General features: G+C 44.5%; 1 protein-coding gene across 4 annotated transcripts in view; it reads left to right on the plus strand.

The window, feature by feature from the left end:
- The window catches only part of FTO (FTO alpha-ketoglutarate dependent dioxygenase), a 242,422-nt gene extending 221,703 nt beyond the window's left edge, over nucleotides 1-20,719 (plus strand). For all 4 annotated transcript variants that reach the window (XM_053270972.1, XM_053270973.1, XM_053270969.1 and 1 more), the window contains one exon: nucleotides 19,725-20,719. In XM_053270972.1, coding sequence (XP_053126947.1) covers nucleotides 19,725-19,878 — 154 coding nt within the window. In that variant the 3' untranslated portion in view covers nucleotides 19,879-20,719. The remainder of the gene's footprint in view (nucleotides 1-19,724) is intronic.
- The last annotated feature ends 252 nt before the right edge of the window (nucleotides 20,720-20,971 follow it).

Here is a 20,971-nt window from a genome sequence, read left to right on the forward strand (position 1 = left end):
GATGGACCAAGATCTGATTTCATATAAGGCAGCTTCCAACATTCCTATGTTCTTATTATCTATATCGCTATATCAGGCCTGCAAAACATAAGGCCCGCGGGCCGGATCCAGCCCGCAGGGACTATTTTACTGGCTCCCAGGTATCCTGCAGCAACGCAGGAGCTAGAAACTGGCTTATAGCACCATCCTGTGCATGCTTTCTCAGAAATATGCTCCACTGATGTGCCCAATGAGGCTTACTCCCATGTCAGCATGCCTAGCATTGCAGCCTGAAAGCAACAACAGTTTAGGGAGAGGAGAGCACTTGGCATTTGTTTGGGGCTAGCATGCACTCCCAGGGCCCCACTGATTGAACAGGGACAGGACCTATCCACTGGCCACTATCCTTAATTGAAACTATGGGTCCATTGACGGGGGGATGGATCCACAAGTAACTAATAATATTTTTAATTTTAATGTAATAATGTGCTAAAAATCTGACCTTGGCCCCTGCACGCCAAGTTGGGGTTGGTTAAGGCCCACCAGAGCATTTGAGTTGTGCAGCCCTGCTCTGTATAAAAGATATCAAAAGACCGCTTGCTCAAAAATGGATCTAACCACCTTACAAGATCTTCTGGATGAACACTAGAACCAGGAATTCTCTTTTTGCACTGGAGTCTCCCTTATACCCTGAACTCTCTGCAAAGCCTTGCAGTAAACCTGTGGTAAAGCCTGCTGTCTGAAAAGCCTCATTTTTGTTTGGAGATTTTGTTGTTTTTATCGTCGTATAGGTATTAGGATTCTTGGCCTCCGCGGGGTCCATTTTCCAGGATGGAACAGTGTGTTATAAATCTCTTACTAAATAAATAAATAAATATCTGCTGAGGATTGGTGGCAATCAGTGGGTTAAGGCTTTTTCCTTCCCTCCGGAAATGCACAATTAAGAGGCAGATTAGCGGAGATGAAAAATGCATTGTGGAACTGCCACAGTATTATGAGAAGCAAAACGATTTCTCTGAGAGGTATATCTGGGCTGCCATAATCCAAACGATAAACTCTGTTACACTAATAATAGGAGGGGGGAGAACTAATTGCAGCGAAGACAGGACAAATCTTTTTTAATCCCCGTTGTCATCTTGACTAAATCCAAACCTATTTGTATTAACCTTTGCTGACAGAGTCACATGACGGACATAATTTCTTGTAATTTAGCAGCAGCAGATCTAACCTTTCTTCATCAAATATTCATAAAGGCGCGATTCCCAATGATTTTCTGTCTCTTTAAATATTTACTGCTTGTTGTCTCTTTCCTTTTTGCTGTAATTTGAACACAATTGAAGTCAGATGAAATTAAAGTTACATTTCTTTTGTGGCTGAAGTTCCTAAAGACCAAGAGAGAAAAAGAGAGAAGGAATCTTGCTGCAACTGTGTTGTACTATAGACTGGTGGCAACCTTACATAGCAACACAAGGAGGCGCTTTACACGACACATGTGAAGCGCCTGAGGGCGTGCCCACTCTCCCCGCAGACGAGCAGCTGCTCATAGCTGGGCGGCCAGATCTGCCGCCCACACGACTGCCGGCTCCTGCTTTCCAGTGATCATGGGAATAGCTTCACGATGTTGCCTTATTCTGAGTCAGACCATTGGTCCATCTAGCTCAGTATTGTCTACACCAGTGGTTTCCAGCCAAGGACCCTCCAGATGTTGATGAACTAGAACTTCCAACACCCCCAGGCAAAATAAATTGTCACTAGGAATGAGCCAATTTCTTCTGGCTTGGATTAAGACCCGTGTTGGCCAAGTTGCTACCGAGGGTAATGATATAAAAACAGAGCACTGCCATTCCAAGATATAGCCCAGGTCCACCTGCATCTACAGAGAGCCCAGATGGACGAATGGGCTGCCCTGGGATTGGACTCTCTTAACTCTAGAGTAGTTTCATTATTCTGCCAAATGGTAAAGAAGGCTTTGCAGGTGTGTGGTAAATGTAGCCTACACTGGCCATCTGTGTGAGCTCTGACTCTCATTAATTTAAATGGATGTATTCGTAGGTGGTAGCTCTGTTTTCAAGATGTTCACGTTCTAGGAATGTAAGAGACCTGCTGGATCAGACCACAGTCCAATCTAGGCCAGCATCCAGTTTCCCACAGTGGCCAACTAGATGCCCCTGGGAAGCCCACACACAGCTCTTGAAAGCTAACAGCCCTCTTCCTCTGTTGCTTCCTAGCAGCTAGTATTCAGTGCCATACTGAACCTATATGTGCTATATAACCATCATGGCTCATAACCACTGTTAGACCACTTCTCCTCTACAAATTTGTCTAAGGCCATCTGAACTACTGGTCATTGCCAGATTTTGTGACAGCAATCCAGAACCACTCTAAAAGCCCCATAAAAAGACACATAAAAGCCACAGAAGAAGGAGGAGGAGAGCTGGTCTTGTGGTAGCAAGCATGACTTGTCCCCTTAGCTAAGCAAGGTCTGCCCTGGTTGCATATGAATGGGAGACTTGATGTGTGAGCACTGGAAGATCTTCCCCTGAGGGGATGGAGCCACTCTGGGAAGAGCAGGAGGTTCCAAGTTCCCTCCCTCGCTTCTCAAAGATAGGGCTGAGAGAGATTCCTGCCTGCAGCCTTGGAGAAGCCGCTGCCAGTCTGTGAAGACAATACTGAGCTAGGTAGACCAATGGTCTGACTCAGTATATGGCAGCCTCCTATGTTCCTAACCAAGCAAGAAGAGCCTCACTGGATTAGCCTAGGGCTGTTTAGTCTATCACCCTGTTGCCCACAGTGGCCCACCAGATGCCTCTGGGAAGCCACACAAGCAGGAGATGGAGGCACGCCCTCTCTCTTTCTGCTACTCCCCTGCAACTAGTATTTGGAGGCATCCTGCTTCAGAAAATGGAGGTAGGCTGTAACCATCAGAATTAGTAGCCATTGTTAATATTGTCCCCCATGAATTTGTTCCTCCCCATGACTAACAGAAGCAGGCAAATAGATGCAAATTCCATTTATGAAGTCCTTTTTAGAATGCTCAGTGCATGTCATATTCTCCATAAATATATGACAAGCCATGTTATAACCATGTATGGCAATGATCTGTACTCCTTTTCAAGTGGGGGCCACTTTGGGGGGAAAAAACCCCTCCAGTGTGAGAGCCATTTCCCACTGTGCTGACCTCCGCACAGTACTGTGCCTTTCTCAGTGCTGGGAGGGCCCTTTAAGAGAGGGGGTGCCCACTCTTAAGACTTCTGTGGGGGAAAGTGCTGGGAAGGGCTACGCAACCCAGCACTCTGTGCACACCTTCCGAGATGGTACAGGGGTTCAAGAGGCTCCATTTCCCCCAAAGGAACCCCACTGGCACTGGGCAAAGCATAGCACTGCACAGTGGGAATGATTGCATCCTCAACGTGCCAGGGGAACTGTGCAGAGTATTCTGCTTTGGCCAAAGCATCACACAGGTCCAATAAACAATTAGGGGGCCACATCAGCTGGGGACCCTCCACTGGTCCCTGGGCCTTGCATTGAAGAACACCGACGAGGGGCAAGTCTCTCTTCTTATTTCAAGACCGCAGAACTGGTGCTGACGATGAGAGAATAGCAGCGTCTGGTTCACAGCTCCTTTCCGTAGCCGTTACGCAGTGCAAGCTTGATTCAGCCCTGGATATGTCATCTGAATCCCCCAGCATTTTAGTCTGCCCAACGGTTCGCTTGGAAAATATATATATATAAAAGGCAAGTTTCAACTTAGCAGTCTGCTAAGAAACCTGACTTTCCATCAGTCCAGTCACAAGGGCACAAGGTTATTGCAGCTAATCAAGTTGTTTGTGAGCTGTTACAGGGTAACCAGTGCAGCCTGGTGGTTTCCCAGGTGACCTTGGGGCCGTAATGCACTGTTCAGACTGCTTTCTCCGTTAATAGTGTTTTGAACAGGCAGATGATGTCCTTTGATTTACTATGACCTTCTCAGTTTACACAGTTCCAAGATGCCTTAAGAGGCAATGGCATAATGCAGAGAGCCACAGAGTAAGACTTTCTTTCTCCTGTCAAACATCTTCTGTAGTCATTAGCTTGAAAAATTGGGGACCAATGATCTTCCCATGGGTAACTTTATTTCCAGTTGATGACTAGCTAATAATTTTAGATCACGTTATTATCAATAAAATCAAAGCAAACCATCAATTATTACGGTGAATGCTTACTGAGAGGTGAGAATCAGCTTGCACCCTTTGGACTCTTACTTTATTTTCTGTTCCTAGTAGGGTAAGACCAGCATCTGAGTCAATAGGATGTTTTTTTGTTCCCGTATTTGTATATTCCATTTGGCTCCATTCTTCCCAAAAGGAGTTTAGTTTTGTAGCCCAAGACTGAGCCTCCCTGCTATCAGAGGAGACGTCTGGTGATATGGAGGATGGGGAACCATCTCATGAAAGATTTTATGAGGTAACCACCCGCCAGAGAAACCATCTCATCCCCACATTCAAAGTTCTGACCTCATCCCCTCATTCAGAAAAAAATATCCCCATAACTACCTACAACTCGATGAGGCTCCTCTCTGCTACTGTATCATAGTCAAGGGCAGCAAGAGGCTTCCCAGTCCCTCCAGAGCCTACATGACCTCTCTGAGGAGGTTGCACTTGAGATACCCACCTTGGTGTAGAGCTACCTGAACTCAGCTCCATACTATTGCTGGAGCAACGTTCTAGGCATCTTGGCTTCCCTTGCAACCAGACTGACCTTGTATATAGTCCCATAGTGAGCTGTCTATGGTCCTGATCACCTACAGCCTATCCTGGACTCTTGCCATGCTTGGCCAGTATGATTCTGTAGGCTTCACCCTACAACAGGATATACACAATTGTTTATATACATTTCCTAGATGGTCTCTGATCTGGACCTCATTCAGGGCCAGCGGACCTCCTTAGAATCTGCATTGGGGTTACATTACCTTGCTTCAGACCATTCTCTAAGTGAAGCAGATTTTTTTAAATTTAATTATAAATACTGTTTTGTCACTACATTACTTATTTTATTATTATTTCTTTGGGATAGGAGAGCTGGTCTTGTGGTATTGAGCATGTGTTGTCCTTGCTAAGCAGGGTCTGCACTGGTTTGCATTTGGATGGGGAACTACATGTGAGCACTGTCTGCTGTAAAATACTCCCCTTAGGGAATGGGTCCGTAGCTCAGGGGTGGAACATCTGATTTGCTAGCAGACCATTCCAGGTTCAATCCCTGGCATAATCTTTAGGTAGAACTGGGAAAGACTCCTGCCTGAAAACTTGGATGACTGTTGTACATCAGGTCACCAGCTGTGACATATGTGGGCATCATCTAAAAACAAAGTATTTTTATAAGAGCTATTTTTTCTCATTTGCCGCTATGCAGATTTAGTCTGTTAATTTTGTGATGAATTGATGCAACTCATATGACCAATCAGCTAAGCTTTCTTTGATCCGGTGTCAGCCCTAATTAATGTTGTTATTGTTACCATTCAATAACATGCATCTCTTTTTTGATATGCATTTATTTCACCAATATTTGCTTCCATCTCTGGAAAATCTTAACCCATGAACCAACCCCAAACCCTCAGGTATGCGAGTGCACAACAGTTGATTAAAACACCGAAGTGAAGAAAATATTGATCCTGCTCCTGTTCCACCCAGGCATCTTAGCACGTAGCTGAGGCTCTTTCTAATTAGAAAAACACCTACGTATCTGCGATTAGCTTTAAACCTCTGCTAAAGCAGCGACGGAGTCCAAAGGAAGTTAAGTAGAATCCTTTGTGTTTTGCTGAATAGGCTGGTTGTATCGTTGCCAGTGCTAGATAATGTTAAGTAGGATTTATGAATTACTGCATGTCGTCTAAAAAGCGGCTTTGTGCTGGAAGGAGGTTTCTGCAAAGGTGCGTATTCTGTGAGCACTGAATATACGTTTTGCACTGTTAAGTCAGCCAATAGAGATGGTTGATCCTCATATCACTGAGGCTAAAATGGCCTTCCCATCTCTGCCAGCTCATTTGCAGGCTGCAGCCCTGAGGAGAGGGTTTTGGAGATGGAGGTGAAATCCAGGAGTGGACAGAGCGAGCATGGATTCTCCCTTTTGCTAAGCAAGGTTTGCCTTGGTTTGTATTTGGATGGGAGACTTCATGTGAGCGCTGTCTGCTGTAAGATATTCCTCTTAGAAGATGGGTCCACAGCTCAGAGGGGGATTCTCTCATTTGCTTGCAGACTATTCCAGGTTCCATCCCTGGCAGCATCTACAGGTAAAGCTGGGAAAGACACCTGCCTGAATGCTTAGAGAGCCACTGCCAGTCAGTGTAGACAGTACTAAGCTAGATGGACCAAGGGGCCACAATTATGCATGGAGTGGAGAGAGTGAACAGAGAGACATTTTTCTCCCTCTCTCACACAGTACTAGAACCAGGGGTCATGCCATGCAACTGCAGGTTTGGAAATTTAGGACTGACAAGAAGTACTTTTTCACCCCGCGCATAATTAATCTATGGAGTTCTTTGCCATGGGATGTGGTGATGGATGGCTTTAAAAGGGGCTTAGGCAAACTGATGGAGGACAGGTCTATCAATGGCTACTAGTCTGGTTGGCTGTGGGCCACCTCCAGCCTCAGAGGCACGATGCCTCTCGATACTAGTTGCAGGGGAGCAATGGGATGAAAGGGGGCATGCCCTCACCTCTGTCCTGTGGGCTCCCCAGAGGCAACTGGTGGGCCACTGTGTGGAACAGAATGCTGGACAAGACAGACCTGCTCCATCAGGGCTGTTCTTATGTCCTTATGAAGCTCACAAACAGAATTTGAAGGCAATGGTCCACCACTTCTGTGGTTCCTCAGCAACTTGTATCCAGTGCCACAATACCGCTGAACATGGGCATCCCACATCAAACCATGAGCCAGATCCACACAGTTTGGAAAACTGGTGGTAGGAACAGCTGGAGAGGCCCAAGACCTATCTAGTCCAGCATCCAGTTTTCCCCCAGTGTTAAACATCCTGCCCAGCATCTAGAGCCATCAAGACTTCCGGCTTCCACTGACTGGCGGGCACCATCATTGTGGCTCTTCATTTATGTTACATAGGAAGCTGCCTCATACAGACAGACCATTGGTCCATCTAGCTCAGCATTGTCTACACTGACTGGTAGTGACTCCGCAAGGTTTCAGGCAGAAATCTCTCACAGCCCTACCTGGAGATGCTGCCAGAGATTGAACCTGAGAAGCAGATGCTCTACCCATGAGCTATGGTCTTTCCATTACATCATCACATGACACCATCATTCTCGGGGGTTTAGGAAGGACAAACAAAACAAAATGGCGACCACAGGATATGGCATGCCTTTCATTGCCATTAGGCTATGCCCCGTGCAAACGGCTCCAATCAGCAAGGAGCTTCAGAACCAGGGGCATAATTTGTTGAAAAGCCACGCAGTTCAGGCATGGGCAGTTTTAAGAACAGCACACAAGTTTACTCCGAAGGTCATTTCAATCTTCCCTGGATCTCAGGATATTACATTACCTTCGCTCTCGTTTCGAATCGGCAGCATAAGAAAGGATGACATAAATTGGATGTTTGAAGCATCGGTAGACACACTTCAGACAGGCTCTGGTGTAAAGAAAAGCACCGCCATTATTTGTTCTTTACCATTCTAAAGTGAACGGGTACAAAGCATCAAAGGCCTTTGTAGTAGCATGGCTCAGAGCCAGCAGTGTGTAGAGTATCTCATAAAACAAATGGTTTGGTTTCTCCCCAAGGATTTAGAGTAGAGTTCTATAAAAGCGATGCTGGAATGCCAACCCAAGACTATGTGAATATGGAGGCTAAATGCACTGAGCGTGCAGCAACTGTGCCCTACAGTACCAAGACTCGGTGCATTACTTTTTGCTTTTGTTGGTCCCACAGCTCACTTTTCACAAAACAAGGGCCTCTCCTAGTGCCAAATGTGTAGCATTTCCAAAAGCCATTGCTGCAAACAGATTTATTGGTATCATATATCTGTATCCCACCGAATCGTTCACGGAGGCTTACGAGTCAACCAGTGACATCAACTCGTAAGACGGTGCCACCACTGAGAAGGCCTGATCGCCAGTAACCACTCACTAGTCAAAAAGATTGCTCAGAAGGGTCTTTCCCATTTGACCTCAGAGCCGTCACCCATCCAAATGCAAACCAGGGCAGGCCCTTTTTAGGAAAGGGGACAATTCATGCTCACTGCCACAAGACCAGTTCTCCTCCCCGTGACTGTCTACTCTGACTGACCATAGCTCTCCAGGGTTTTCAGGTGGAGATCTTTTCCAGCCCGCTTCCTGAGATCAGCCCAGTGTTGGTGCCAAGGAGTAAACCTGGGACTTGTTTCATATAAAATAGGAGTTCGGGCTCTGGACCACATCCCATCCATTTAGCCAAGTGCACAGGATTTCGTAAGCATTCATCTGCTTTCCATTTCTCTCATGGACTATTTTATGACCAAGAAGCAATGGCCTCAGATTTCAGGTATGATCATGGGTGAAAGGGGACGTTAATTCCCAATATTTGCTGTAGTAAACCTTGCATTGTTGAAATTTAAAATCCCCCTGTCCTCCCGTTTTCTAGCATTTCACTAGTGCAATGTGATTTTTAGTTAAAGCAGCATAAACCACAGAATTGTTTAAGAAGGAGATGGGGGATAAGTTTCTTAAGTCATCTGTTAGAACATCCCCGCCATGCTTTTTAAATCTGCAACTGCTTTGCCTATAAAATATGGTAATAGATGTTCAGCATCTGTTCTGAAGAGCAGCAAAATCAGCATCTAGATTTCCTGCAGGTTAGCCAAACTGCAACATGAGGTAATAGAGGGAGCAAAGGGAACGCTAAACGTAATAGGATGGATATGCACAAATGTCGTTACCATGTGCTTATGCTTAAGACCATAGGAGGAACCCTGCTGGATCAGAGCACATGTTCCTCAAGACTAGCATCCTGTTTCCCACACTGGCCAATCAGGTGCTTCCAGAAAGTCCACAAACAGGGCCCAGTGGAAACAGCCTCCCTCAGTACTGGCTCCGGTCCCCAGCAACTGGCATTCAAGGGGCATCTTTCTTCAGATCACGGAGCTTCTATTAGCCAATGAAGGGAGGTTCTCATCCTTCATGAATTTGTCTTGTAAAAGCATCTGAGCTAGTAGCAATCTCTGCATCCCGTAACCATGAATTCCATGCACTATTGTTAATTAGTGTTAATTAAGAGTGTTCCATGCACTCTTGTGTTAATCAGGCTTCATTCTAGTTTGGGATGAGGATGAAGAGGCGTATTCTTGCAACACTTGGAAATGTTCACAAGTTGTTTTCCAGAAATCCCATTCTCTGTCCCATAATCTTCGTGGATCTTGTGTATTGTTTCTCAGAAAACAACCAAAAGGTCTACCATCTCGGACATACTCAAAATCTAAATAACTCTAACTCTGGACTGCACAGGTCTGGCCTACCTGTAGATGTTGGATCACAACTCCCATCATCCCTGGCTATAAGCCACTGTGGCTGGGAATGATGGGAGCTGTAGTCCCAAAGCAGCTGGGGGGCCAAAGGTGTACAACCATGCTCTAACGTGTCCTACTAACCCTGGATGGGAAAAGGGGGGTATCTCCAGACTCCAAGGTTCATCTCCTCTTCTGTGTCCCCCCCACCCCCGGCCCACTTCTCCTTTATTTTCCATCCAAGTGTGTGAATCAAAGGAAGGTCTCTGGACCAACATAAATACAGCCCTAGTAAAACAACTCAGGCAAGTTCATAGCTCCCTCACTGCACTTGCGTCAGTGGTCTTTGGCTGCTGCCGCAGGCATAAAAGACTTGATATTGTCCAGGCTGTCTTCATGACCCAAAGGAAGAGGAACTTTGTTGAGAATAACAGAAGAAGCATGCTGGAACTTAGGCTGTCTCAGACCCTAACTTGGTGATCTTATCTACATTTCTGGAAGTAGCGGTCAGCTTGATAATGCAAAGGGAATGCAAATACTTCTAAAGTGTATGGAGCCAATTCTAGGGGCACATCACACCAACCCTCTATAAATCTCTCGGTACAGCAGAACAGCAGACATTACTGAGCCACCTAATGGTGAAGGGGGAAGTAACTTTCCTAGGAAGCAAGAGGTTGTTCGTTCGAATCCCCGCTGGTATGTTGCCCATATTATGGGAAAATACCTCTATTGGGCAGCAGCGATATAGGAAGATGCTGAAAGGCATCATCTCAGATTGTGCGGGAGGAGGCAATGGTCAACCCCTCCTGGATTCTACCAAAGCAACCTTCTCTAGGGCCAAACCCCTCTGTAAATCAGTCCATGAATTGGGTGCTGGTGGCATTTAGTGAGAGCCTGAACTGTATTTGGACGTTGAGATAAAGTTCTAAGATAGGTTTTTGCATAAGATGGGGCTAGCTATGGATTTTCAAAGTGAAGTGGTTTGGAGTATGGCGTCCTTATTGGACACACAGACTTTATTGTAGCAACCCAGAACGCCGATGCCAAAAAGAGAGCCGTTGCCGATTAACCTTTGTCGTGATGATAGAACAGTCTACGTGTCTGTTATGGAGAGCTCGGTGCGTATACATATGTATCATGTCCTCCTCATGCATTCTGTTCTCTCAATTGATCTGATTGCAAAACCCAACAAATCGAATAAATAAATAAATAACAAGCAGCGTGGAGGCCCATAGCAGTCTACTATGCAAGGTTTTCTGTTTACGGTGACTGAAACGGCATGTCCCTGCAAACACTGTGGCATTTAGCAATATTAGTTGATGTGAATCTCCCCACCACCACCGCCGCCTTTCCTCACTCTACTGAGCCTCTGTTCTGTGGGTCATTCAGAAAAAAGAAACAGGCAGCTATGAGATGCAGGCCAGGCTTGCATTAGCATCTTATCACATATGAAACATATGAAAGAGTTTAAATTCATAGTAACCAAGGGGAATTGCTGGGCGGATCTTGTACCTTCGTGGAATTTGTGTTCCCTGGTGTATTTCACCTAATGAGGGCTTCTTTTGCCCTCCAGCTGCTTTTGGACTACAATTCCCATAATCCCCACCCACAGTGGGGATTTGTCAGGGATTATGGGAATTGTAGTCCAACATCTGCAGGAGGGCCGAAGCTGTGCAGCCTTGGCTTAATGCAGAGGTCCTCAAACTTGGGTCCTCAGATGTTGTTGGAGTACAACTCCCATCATCCCCAGACAAGGCCATTGTAGCTGGGGATGAAGGGAGTTGTAGTCCAAAACCACTTGAGAACCCCTGGCCTGCTGGTTCAGCTGTGTGGGCATCTGATAGCACAATGGTGAAGTAACTTCTACGTCCGTGCTCTTCACTGTTTTTCAGAGGGCACTTTGGCAAAAGAACTTCCATGACCTAACATTGTCCAGGTTGTCTTTGTGACCCAAAGGAAGAGAAACTTTGGTGAGGGTAATGATCAAGAATCCGGGAACTTAGGCTCTCTCAGAGCCTAATTTCGTGATTTTATCTGCATTTCTGAAAGTAGTGGTCATCTTGAAAATGCAAAGAGAATGGAAATACTTTTAAAGTTTATGAAATGAATACTTGAGGCACATCACAAGCAGTGTGCCCACTAACAGGGATTCCCAGATGTTGTGGACTACAACTCCCATAATCACTAGTTACAATGGCTTTTACTTGGGGATTATGGGAGTTGTAGACAGCACCATCTGGGAATCCCTGATAGAGGGAACACTGATGCTCCTGGGATCTCTGAAATGATAAAGAAGTTACTAGAATTCATCCAAATAGAAGGTGTCTCTGAATTTAAGACAACGCCCTTAAAATGTTGAGGTTAAATGCAGGTTATACCTACATTTACTCGAAAGGAACAGGACTCTGAATTTAAGACAACTTCCCAATTTTTAATATCAGAAAACTTGGAAAAAATCTAGTCTCAGATTCCTGTAAATACAGTACCGGTTCTTCAGAATGGGAGGGCTAAAGCTCAATAAATTAAATACTTCTATTATACTCTCACCTATCCTGAGATGAAGCATAGGTGAGGCAAAGGCCCCAGACAATTCAGGGGCTCTTTGCAGAGCTTTAGTTTGCTACAGTCTCTGAACCTTGAGGAGCCCCAAAAGAGCAGAAATGTTGTGTAGACAAGCTCTTTAGGTTTTGCAGCTTGAGCAGTGGACGTCTTTATAAGAGTTTCCTGGGACGGACTGAAAAGAGAATATGTTTGATAAGAGGAAAAGCTCACATTAATTCAGTGGTTTAAAATGTTGTTTTATTTATTGTTTGATTTACATACGGCTTTTCATTAAAATAATCTCAAAGCAGTTTACAATCTAGTTAAAACAATATACAATTAAAACATAGAAAGTACGGCCATTAATATAAATATATTATTTATAATATAAAAATAATCTCTATTTAAAAATTTGAAAAGCTATATAAAACAATAATACACACAAGACGGAGCAGCAGAAGTAAAAACTAATCTCATTTAAAAGCCCTGGTGAAGAGCGACGTCTTTACTTATTTTCTAAAAACGGTGGTGGAAGCTTGAGGAGCAGATGCCATAAATATATGCACACATATACGTATGCCCAGATCCATTTTTTCCACCTCTCCCAAAGGTAGAGTCACAGTTCTATCCAATGTGTTTTGTTTTCATTGTTCCTGTGGAAGAACACTGAGGCCATTCTCCTAAGCAGCGAGGAACGTTACTTTATCTTCCTTTGAAATCGTATCTCTTTTGTGGGGCGCATTTCTGAAGTTGTTCTACAGCTTTTGTGTGGCAGAGCTGTGGAATCCAACACGGCCATCCCCTCCAGCATATAACTGGGCCACCTCAGACATGATACATATAATCATCCCAGCCGTTTGACCTTTATATTGTTCCACGCGGTCAGGTAGGAGCAAAGTGAGTTTCAGGTGACCCTATCATGTGACCGAGATCAGAGGTCACGAAGTCCTCGCCTTTTGGTTGTCAAGGTAGCTCATTCATCACCCCTCTTAGGCAACTGACGCCCTGACAAATAGACCCCGGGTATAAAACAGCTCTCTGTCTACTGGTTGAGGACCCTAAATCTTAATTGGCTGCCATAAATTTGCACATGTTAATAGCTAGTGTGGTTGGACAACTGCCCAGAGCAAAGAAAAGAGTGGAAATTAGTCATTGCATAATTTGTTAAATGGTTAGTGCCACAATGGACGGCCACCTGGTTAAGAAGCAAATACTGTATTTCTTTAAAAATTTCTGACCTGGCAGTGAGGGTATAAGTATACGCAATTTAATTTTCTTGGGGCTCATGATCTACGCTGACTGGCAGCAGCTTCCCCAGCCCTACCTGTAAATGCCACAGATTGAACCTGGGACCTTCGGCGTACGAAACAAATGCTTTTTCCTTGAGCTATGATCCTTCCCAGCAATATACAACTGAGTTCAGAGGCTATATAGGAAGCTACCTTCTACAGAGCCAGACAACTGGTCTATCTGCTTCGGTTCATATATAAGCAAATTTTTGATGTAGAATTAGTCTGCTCTACCTGGCAGATTTTGTAAAAGAGGGTCAATTTTCACCTAATGGCGCAACAGGGAAATGGCTTGACTACCAAGCTAGAGGATGCCGGTGAATCCCTGCTGGTATGTTTCCCAGATTATGGGGAATGCCTATACCGGGCAGCAGCGATATAGGAAGATGCTGATAGGCATCATCTCACACTGTGCAGGAGATGGCAATGGTAAAACCCTACTGTATTCTACCAAAGACAACCACAGGGCTCTCTGGTCGCCAGGGTTCAATGGCACACTTCACCTTTAGTTCAGCTAACTCTAGCAGCAGTTCTTCAGGGTTTCACAGCAGTTTCCCCTGGCCCTACCTGGAGGTGCCAGGGATTGAACCTGGGACCTTTTGCATACAAAATAGATACTCTACCATTGAACTGTGGCTCCATGCCTTCTTTCTATTCCAGCCGTTTTCTGCCTTCTCTGAAAACCTGGTGGATTAAACTTTGCATGTTCTCTGGGTAACCCTGGATCGATCACTGTCTCTCAGCCTAATCTCAATCACAGGATTCTTCTGAGGAGTAAGAGGAAAACCAGGCGTGCTACCCTGAGCTTCTGAAAGAAGGGCGGGATCAACATGTCAGTAATCCTTTTGAGTGAAGCCATTGTCAGACATCTGCCATACTGTATCTTGGTTTTAAAATGTTGGTTGGAAGGAGAGGGGTTGGTTTGAATTGTTGCACAAACCACATTTTACCCACAGGTGAATATCGCTCTGGACCAGCCTATACAGGTTTGAAATAAACAGGCTACAAAAATGGAACCAGCAGAGTCATGTTTATAGTTTGAATGAACATAGGAACATAGGAAGCGGCCATATACTGAGTCAGACCATAGGTCCATCTCATTCAGTATTGTCCACACACACTGGCAGCGGCTTCTCCAAGGTTGCAGGCAGGAATCTCTCTCAGCCCTATCTTGGAGATGCCAGAGAAGGAACTTGGAGCCTAGATGCTCTTCCCAGAGCGGCTCCATCCCCTGAGGGGAATATCTGACAGTGCTCACACCTAGTCTCCCATTCATATGCATCCAGGGCAGACCCTGCTTAGCTAAGGGGACAAGCCATGCTTGCTACCACAAGACCAGCTCTCCTCTCTGAGCGGCTTCTCCAGAGTTGCTGGCAAGAGTCTCTCTTAGCCCTATCTTGGAGATGCTGCCAGGGAAGGAACTTGGAACCTTCTGCAGGCAAGCAGGCAGGTGCTCTTTCCAGAGTGGCCCCATCCCCTAAGGGGAATATCTTACAGTGCTCACATGTGACCTCCCATTTAAATGCAAATCATGGTGGACCCTGCTTAGCAAAGGTTCATGGTTGGACCAAAAGACCAGGTCTCCTCCTCCTCCAACCATGCATACATACACCTCACATGATTAAGTGGCAGTTGTTCAGTGCCCTGGAGGAGAGAATATGCACATTAACACTTCTCCACCCAATTGAGAGGGCTGGTTGGAATATCTAGATGAGGCCTTTGTAAACTTCAGAAAAATAATACCCCACTGTTTCTCTTATCAGCAGATCTTAGCCAGGGAGAGGGGAGAAAGGGTGGGGGTGTTTTAAAATAAATGGTTAGCACATTAGTATAAAACCTATTGATTAAAAACACCAAGCATAATGTTAGTCTTTTAGTCTCTTGAGTGATGCAATCCTGAAATAAATTTCTCTCTTTGACTCTTGCATTAACCTTTTATTGACTGCTTGCATACCCATAATTAACACACACTTTAGCTAAAGTGGTTAATTTTAGCATCGTGACCAGTGTCTCTTAATGTAGTTGACACCCCAATCATCAAAATGTAACGGAAACCCCAGGGAAAATCTCCAGCTGGCCTCGCCGTCTCCTTCACTTCCAGAGGAGGCGCCATCTTAGGTCTGCTAGTAGAGTGGTCTAGCATATGTTGGACTGCAGATGGAAGAAGGGTCACATTTTTTGCATGCTCCCCCCCTTAAAAAGAAATCTTGGCTGATAAAAACCTAGCACATAAAAAGAGGTCTAGACTGGCATAGTTCTTGTATCTATATTCTGCTTGCAGGGAGGTTGGTTATTTGATGATGGTGGTTTTTAACATCCGAGAGCAAAATGTGATCCCTCCTTCTGCAGTCGGAAGCAGTACAGTCTATTCTGGCACGTCAAATTTGTGGCAACCCATTACCATTCTATTCGGGTACATCTGTAGACCAGACCATAGACAGTACAAAGGTGTCGAGAATAGCATGGCACTACTATGAATATTTATATAGCACTTTCAACAAAGGTTCCCAAAGCAGTTTAGTTGGAGATCTAAATAAATAAATAAAGATGGTTCCCTGTCCCCAAAGGGCTCACAATCTAAAAAAAGAGAAGTTGCTGCCAGTCTGGGTAGACGATACTGAGCTAGATGGACCAAGGGTCTAACTTGGTATAAGGCAGTTTCCTATGTCTGTGTTCTGTGGGGTAATTCTGGAGTGAGAAGGGGCAAGTGGTGGAGTGTTTCATAGGCTTCTCTAACATCAAGACAGGTGAGTGTTTAATCCCTATTTTGCAAATGTGGCACTGAGGCTGAGAGAGAGTGGCTAACCTTAAGGTCATCTCCCCAATTCATCTGAGAGGTGAGTCAGGGACGTCCCATTTGCAGTTCAGTCTCTTTGCCACTCTGCTTTATAAGCTCGCAGATTCTTTTTAGGTGCCAATAACCATTCAGTGGAGATGCTTCCACTTAGAGTACCCAGCAGATAGCATTCGGGGAGTTCTTTGCAATGAAGACAAAGCACAAAGTAAGCCCCTCGTTAAGCTATAATTAGCTTCACCTTGCTCTGCATATTAACTGTGTTCTTTTTTATAATTGGGGGGGGGAGGGCAATGTCCCCATCCCAAAGCTGCATACTCAAGTTAAGCACCTTGGAGAACCCCGACGCTAGATCCACGTCGGCTCGACAACGTTTCTGATACGGCTGGCGCCACAAATCCACTGTTCTCGTGCTCAGCACGGCTTATCAATGCAAACAGTTTAATATTTATGCTAATAGGATTGTCAAAAGTGGCTTGTGTTCCTTTAATTCTTGTTTTAAATAAATAATGAGAACATTGGAACACATTACTCTTCTCGGAGGCCCGAGGTCGGTTAATCTTATTATTTATGAAGTGATGTGCTACATAATAGTGCTTAGTGCATGTTAACAGATGCTATTATCACGAGCCGATGTGAGGAACTGAAGATATATAGAAATGTTACGTGTTAATACTGTCCTTCCAGTATAATGTACGATGGATGGAGTGTTGGGGGAGAGCTGGAGGCACAATTAACCACATCCCCACAAGGGTGTAAAGTTGACGTATGTTTTCTCTTGGGCGTCCCACTCCCATCAATAATTCCCCAGAGGAAGGCGGCCTCTTCTGTTTGGTTTTCCTATCACTCTTTCCTCAAAGAGGGGTCGGCAAAGTGGCCGGGGAGTGGTGTGCGTTTAATCATTTCAGCAGCGTGGAGAACATTAATTGGTTAATTGCTGAGATGAGTCTGTTATCTCTTCAGTGGCAAAGGAAAATGTAGAGTCTTACTGGTCTCTTACTGGGCACTGCTCACCCACACCGAAGTCAATCTATCAACCGTCTGATTTGCCAGACGGTTCATAGTCAATCTATCAACCGTCTGATAGCTTTTCAGGCAACGGCAATTTCTTCAAGAGATTATTTATTGATGTTATACACATAATACTCATTGAATGTTCGTAGTTTTCAGAATTGCATGTACATGTTTTTAAAAATTAACTCTTGCGTATTATACAGTTCTTTATTGTAAAGTACTGCTTTTCAGCCTGCAAAGCAATGTACAACATTGCAACAGTTGAAACATGAAGTAGAATGCAACTGAAGAGAGGGCAAACTCAGTTTAGGCACCCTATATGTGAGATGTTCTCCCCTCAAAAGCTTGCCTGGTGTCTGTTTTCACAGGAACATAAGAAGCTGTTTTATACCAAGTTAGATCCTTGGTCTATCTGGCTCAGTATTGTCCGCACTGACGGGCAGCAGCTCTCCAAAGTTTCAGGCAGGAGTCTTTCCCAGCCCTACCTCGAGATGCTGCCAGGGACTGAACTTAAGAACAGCCCTCTCCCATCTAATCCAGCATCCAGTTGCTGGGGAACCACAGAAGTGGTGGACCACTGCCTTCAAATTCTGTTTGTGAGCTTCATAAGAACAGCCCTGATGGAGCAGGTCTGTCTTGTCCAGCATTCTGTTTCACACAGTGGCCCACCAGATGCCTCTGGGGAGCCCACAGGACAGAGGTGAGGGCATGCCCCCTTTCCTGTCATTGCTCCCCTGCAACTGGTATTGAGAGGCATCGTGCCTCTGAGCCTGGAGGTGGCCCACAGCCAGACAGACTAGTAGCCATTGATAGAACTGTCCTCCATCAGTTTGTCTAAGCCCCTTTTAAAGCCATCCATCACCACATCCCATGGTCAGTCCTAAATTTCCCAACCTTCAGCTGCATGGGATGACCCCTGGTTCTAGTAGTATGCGAGAGGGAGAAAAAATTTTCTCTGTTCACTCTCTCCACTCCATGCATAATTGTATACATCTCGATTATGTCTCCCCTTAATTGCCTCTTTTCCAAAGTAAACAGCCCCAGATGCTGTAGCCTTGCCTTATAAGGAAGGCCAATCAGCTTCCTGATTGGCCAGTGTTGAGCAAAGGATGCTAAATTTGATGGACCTTTGGTCTGATCCATCAGGACTCTTCTTAGGTTCACTCTTTTTTCTGTGGTGTAATAAAGCTTAACCTTCTTCAGCTTCTCACTCCTCTATAAACATTAGCTAATTAACCAGCAGCTGGTGAATAAAAAAAACACACACACTACTGAATTGCTACACATTTCTTAATGCGGTCCAAATAAGTGGCAATCTTTACTACAAAGTAATCTGACAAGATGTGTTGGTTTACTACTCATAAAATATTTTCCTGTGCAGGCTGCAGTTTCAGTTGCTTATTATAATTAGACTTCACTGCTATTGATGAAGAATCCATTTAATAAGAAACACTGTAATTCAAAGGGTTTCTCTGGGGACTTACCAAACGTTCACCTCTTAATTTAATTTTGCTGAAGTTTTACCCACCTATTCATCAGCAGAAATTGTTATTAACCTTCATTTGCATCTATCTTTTGACAGCGCCCCTTCTTGTTGCTTCCTCCAAAGCCAATAGGCTTGTAAATCTCTCAGATTTACAAACCACGTCCTTGCGATATTGTTTAATCTATCCTGTGACCTTATTGCAATAAATCTGGTTTAATCTATCTCAATAATCTAGTAATATCACAAAAAGCCGCAAACAATGGCATAAAGCACCTACTTCAAATAAGACTGGAGATAATGAAAAAATAATTCACCATCAAAAGGTGCGCTAACTGAATTTTCTGTGTGATTGGCTTTCTCGAAAATCCCGCTAGGAAAATAGAAAGCCTGCATCAAACGGCGGATGGTGGGGTGGGGGGAAACTGGGGACTTCACATTAAGTGGACAGTCATTTTGTCTAGTGGTTCATTCTCCTTTCTATTTGCAAAGTTGTAAAATTGAGAAGAGTTATGTGATATAGCTGGTTGGAGCCCAAATAAAGTTGATTTGGCATTCTCCTTTCATTTGGTTTCTTTTTATTAATAGACAAGCTCATCACATCCTGAGAAACTGATCTTTAAACCGTTTAAAGGGAAGGGGAGCGCTGCTGATAAGTTTCTGAGTAAAATACAAGGTGCTGGTTGTGAATCTATAAAGGCTTAAAGAGCTTAGGTACTTACTGTGCTTACTGAACATTTCTTCATCATGAACCCCACTGCCCATTGAGATCATTAGGAGCAGTCCGTCTGCAGTTGCCACCAGCTCATCTGGTGGGCTTGTCAGGGACAGGCCTTCTCTGTTGCTGCCCCAAGGCTTTGGAATGTGCTTCCTGCTGAAATAAGAGCCTCCCCATCTCGAGCAACTTTTAAAAAGGCAGTCAAGACACATTTGTTCACCCAGGCTTTCAATTAGATACTCTTTTAATAGTTTTTAACATTGTTATAAGTTCTAATTGTAATGTTTTAACCTTTTTATTTTGTTGTAATTGGTATTATTTCTATTGTAAACTGCCCAGAGATGTAGGCTTTTGGGTGGTAGACAGATATGTCAAATGGATGGATGGATGATTAAATAAATAAAAATGCTGCCAATAATTTGTTTCTCATCTTACTGATTTTTAGGTGCCATTCCCAACTTGCAGAGAGTTTACCAGAGGATGAAAAGCCAGAATGCCGCCCTTATTGGCAACAGGATGATCCCAATATGTTGCTGCCATTCAATCTTGAAGATGTGATCATTGAGCTAGAGAACCTCTTGAAGACGGTGGAGTGCTAGAAGAAGGAGTACATTTGTCAAAAGTGGACATGGGCAAGTTCCCCCACCCCTCCTCACGTTGGATTGTCTCACAAAAAGGCTGAACTATTTCCAATAGTTCAATAGTCCAGTAGTTGGGGGTGGGGATACCCCTTATGGGTATCTCCACCCCCAAGCAAATCTGAATTTACCTTACACTAGTCCTCCCGTTCCCTTTAAACTCTTACTGGCCAATGTCCATTACTGTTGGGCAGACCACATTTCCCAAGGGCCAATGGGGCTTTTTGTCCTGGCGTGCTGGAAGTACAACCAAAAGAGGAGAGGGAAAAGATCTTCTATCCTCATGACCAGAGAAAGATCACTGCTTCTGCCCTGTCTGTCAAGGGGAGAGGGAGGGTATTTGAGGGCTGGATGTGTCGGTGGGAGGGAGGGAGTTTGGAGGCTGGGTGTTGGGAGTGAGCCAGGAATTCATTTCAGGCTCTGATTTTAATCTAAACCGGAGAAGAATCTGAGGTCTCATAATGCCCCCCCCCCTTTGAGTTAAGCATCTCAAAACCCTGAACCTTGTTTTTGCCCACAAGTCCAGCAACCTTTGCTGGCGTCTCTACCAATAGTTTATTTACAAAAGGATAGCAATGGAACTATATCTTTAAAAGAAACTAGATCGCTCTAAAAAAAACAACAACCAGTAAGCAATATTTCAGTTGTATAATCAGTTAAGAAATTAACCAAAAAGTGCGCCATAAACACTAGAGCTTGAAAGTAAGATTATCAGTGATTTGTTTTGAAGCTGGAGCAGCAGGCAGTGGCATACTGGGTTTTCAGATGGGATATGCGAAATAAAGAACCAATTACAAATTGTTTTGATGTAAATGTTTGTCTTCTTTCTGATGTCAAACAAAGGAACACTGAATCACAGGAAAATGCTATCCAGTGCTCAATGTAAGCCCTAAAAATTCCTCAGTGGATAAGAGAAGGAGCTCCAAAACTTCAAGTCCCTAGTTCGAATCTGCCCTCTCTGTGAATGCATTGGGTGATTGTAGCAAGCCCCACCCTTCATTCTCATCCTTCTATTGGGATGTAGATCCATCCCCTTTATGAGGTCAACTCTACT

The sequence above is a fragment of the Hemicordylus capensis genome, chromosome 9 (genome assembly GCF_027244095.1).
Source record: "Hemicordylus capensis ecotype Gifberg chromosome 9, rHemCap1.1.pri, whole genome shotgun sequence".
Taxonomy (NCBI): Eukaryota; Metazoa; Chordata; class Lepidosauria; order Squamata; family Cordylidae; genus Hemicordylus; species Hemicordylus capensis.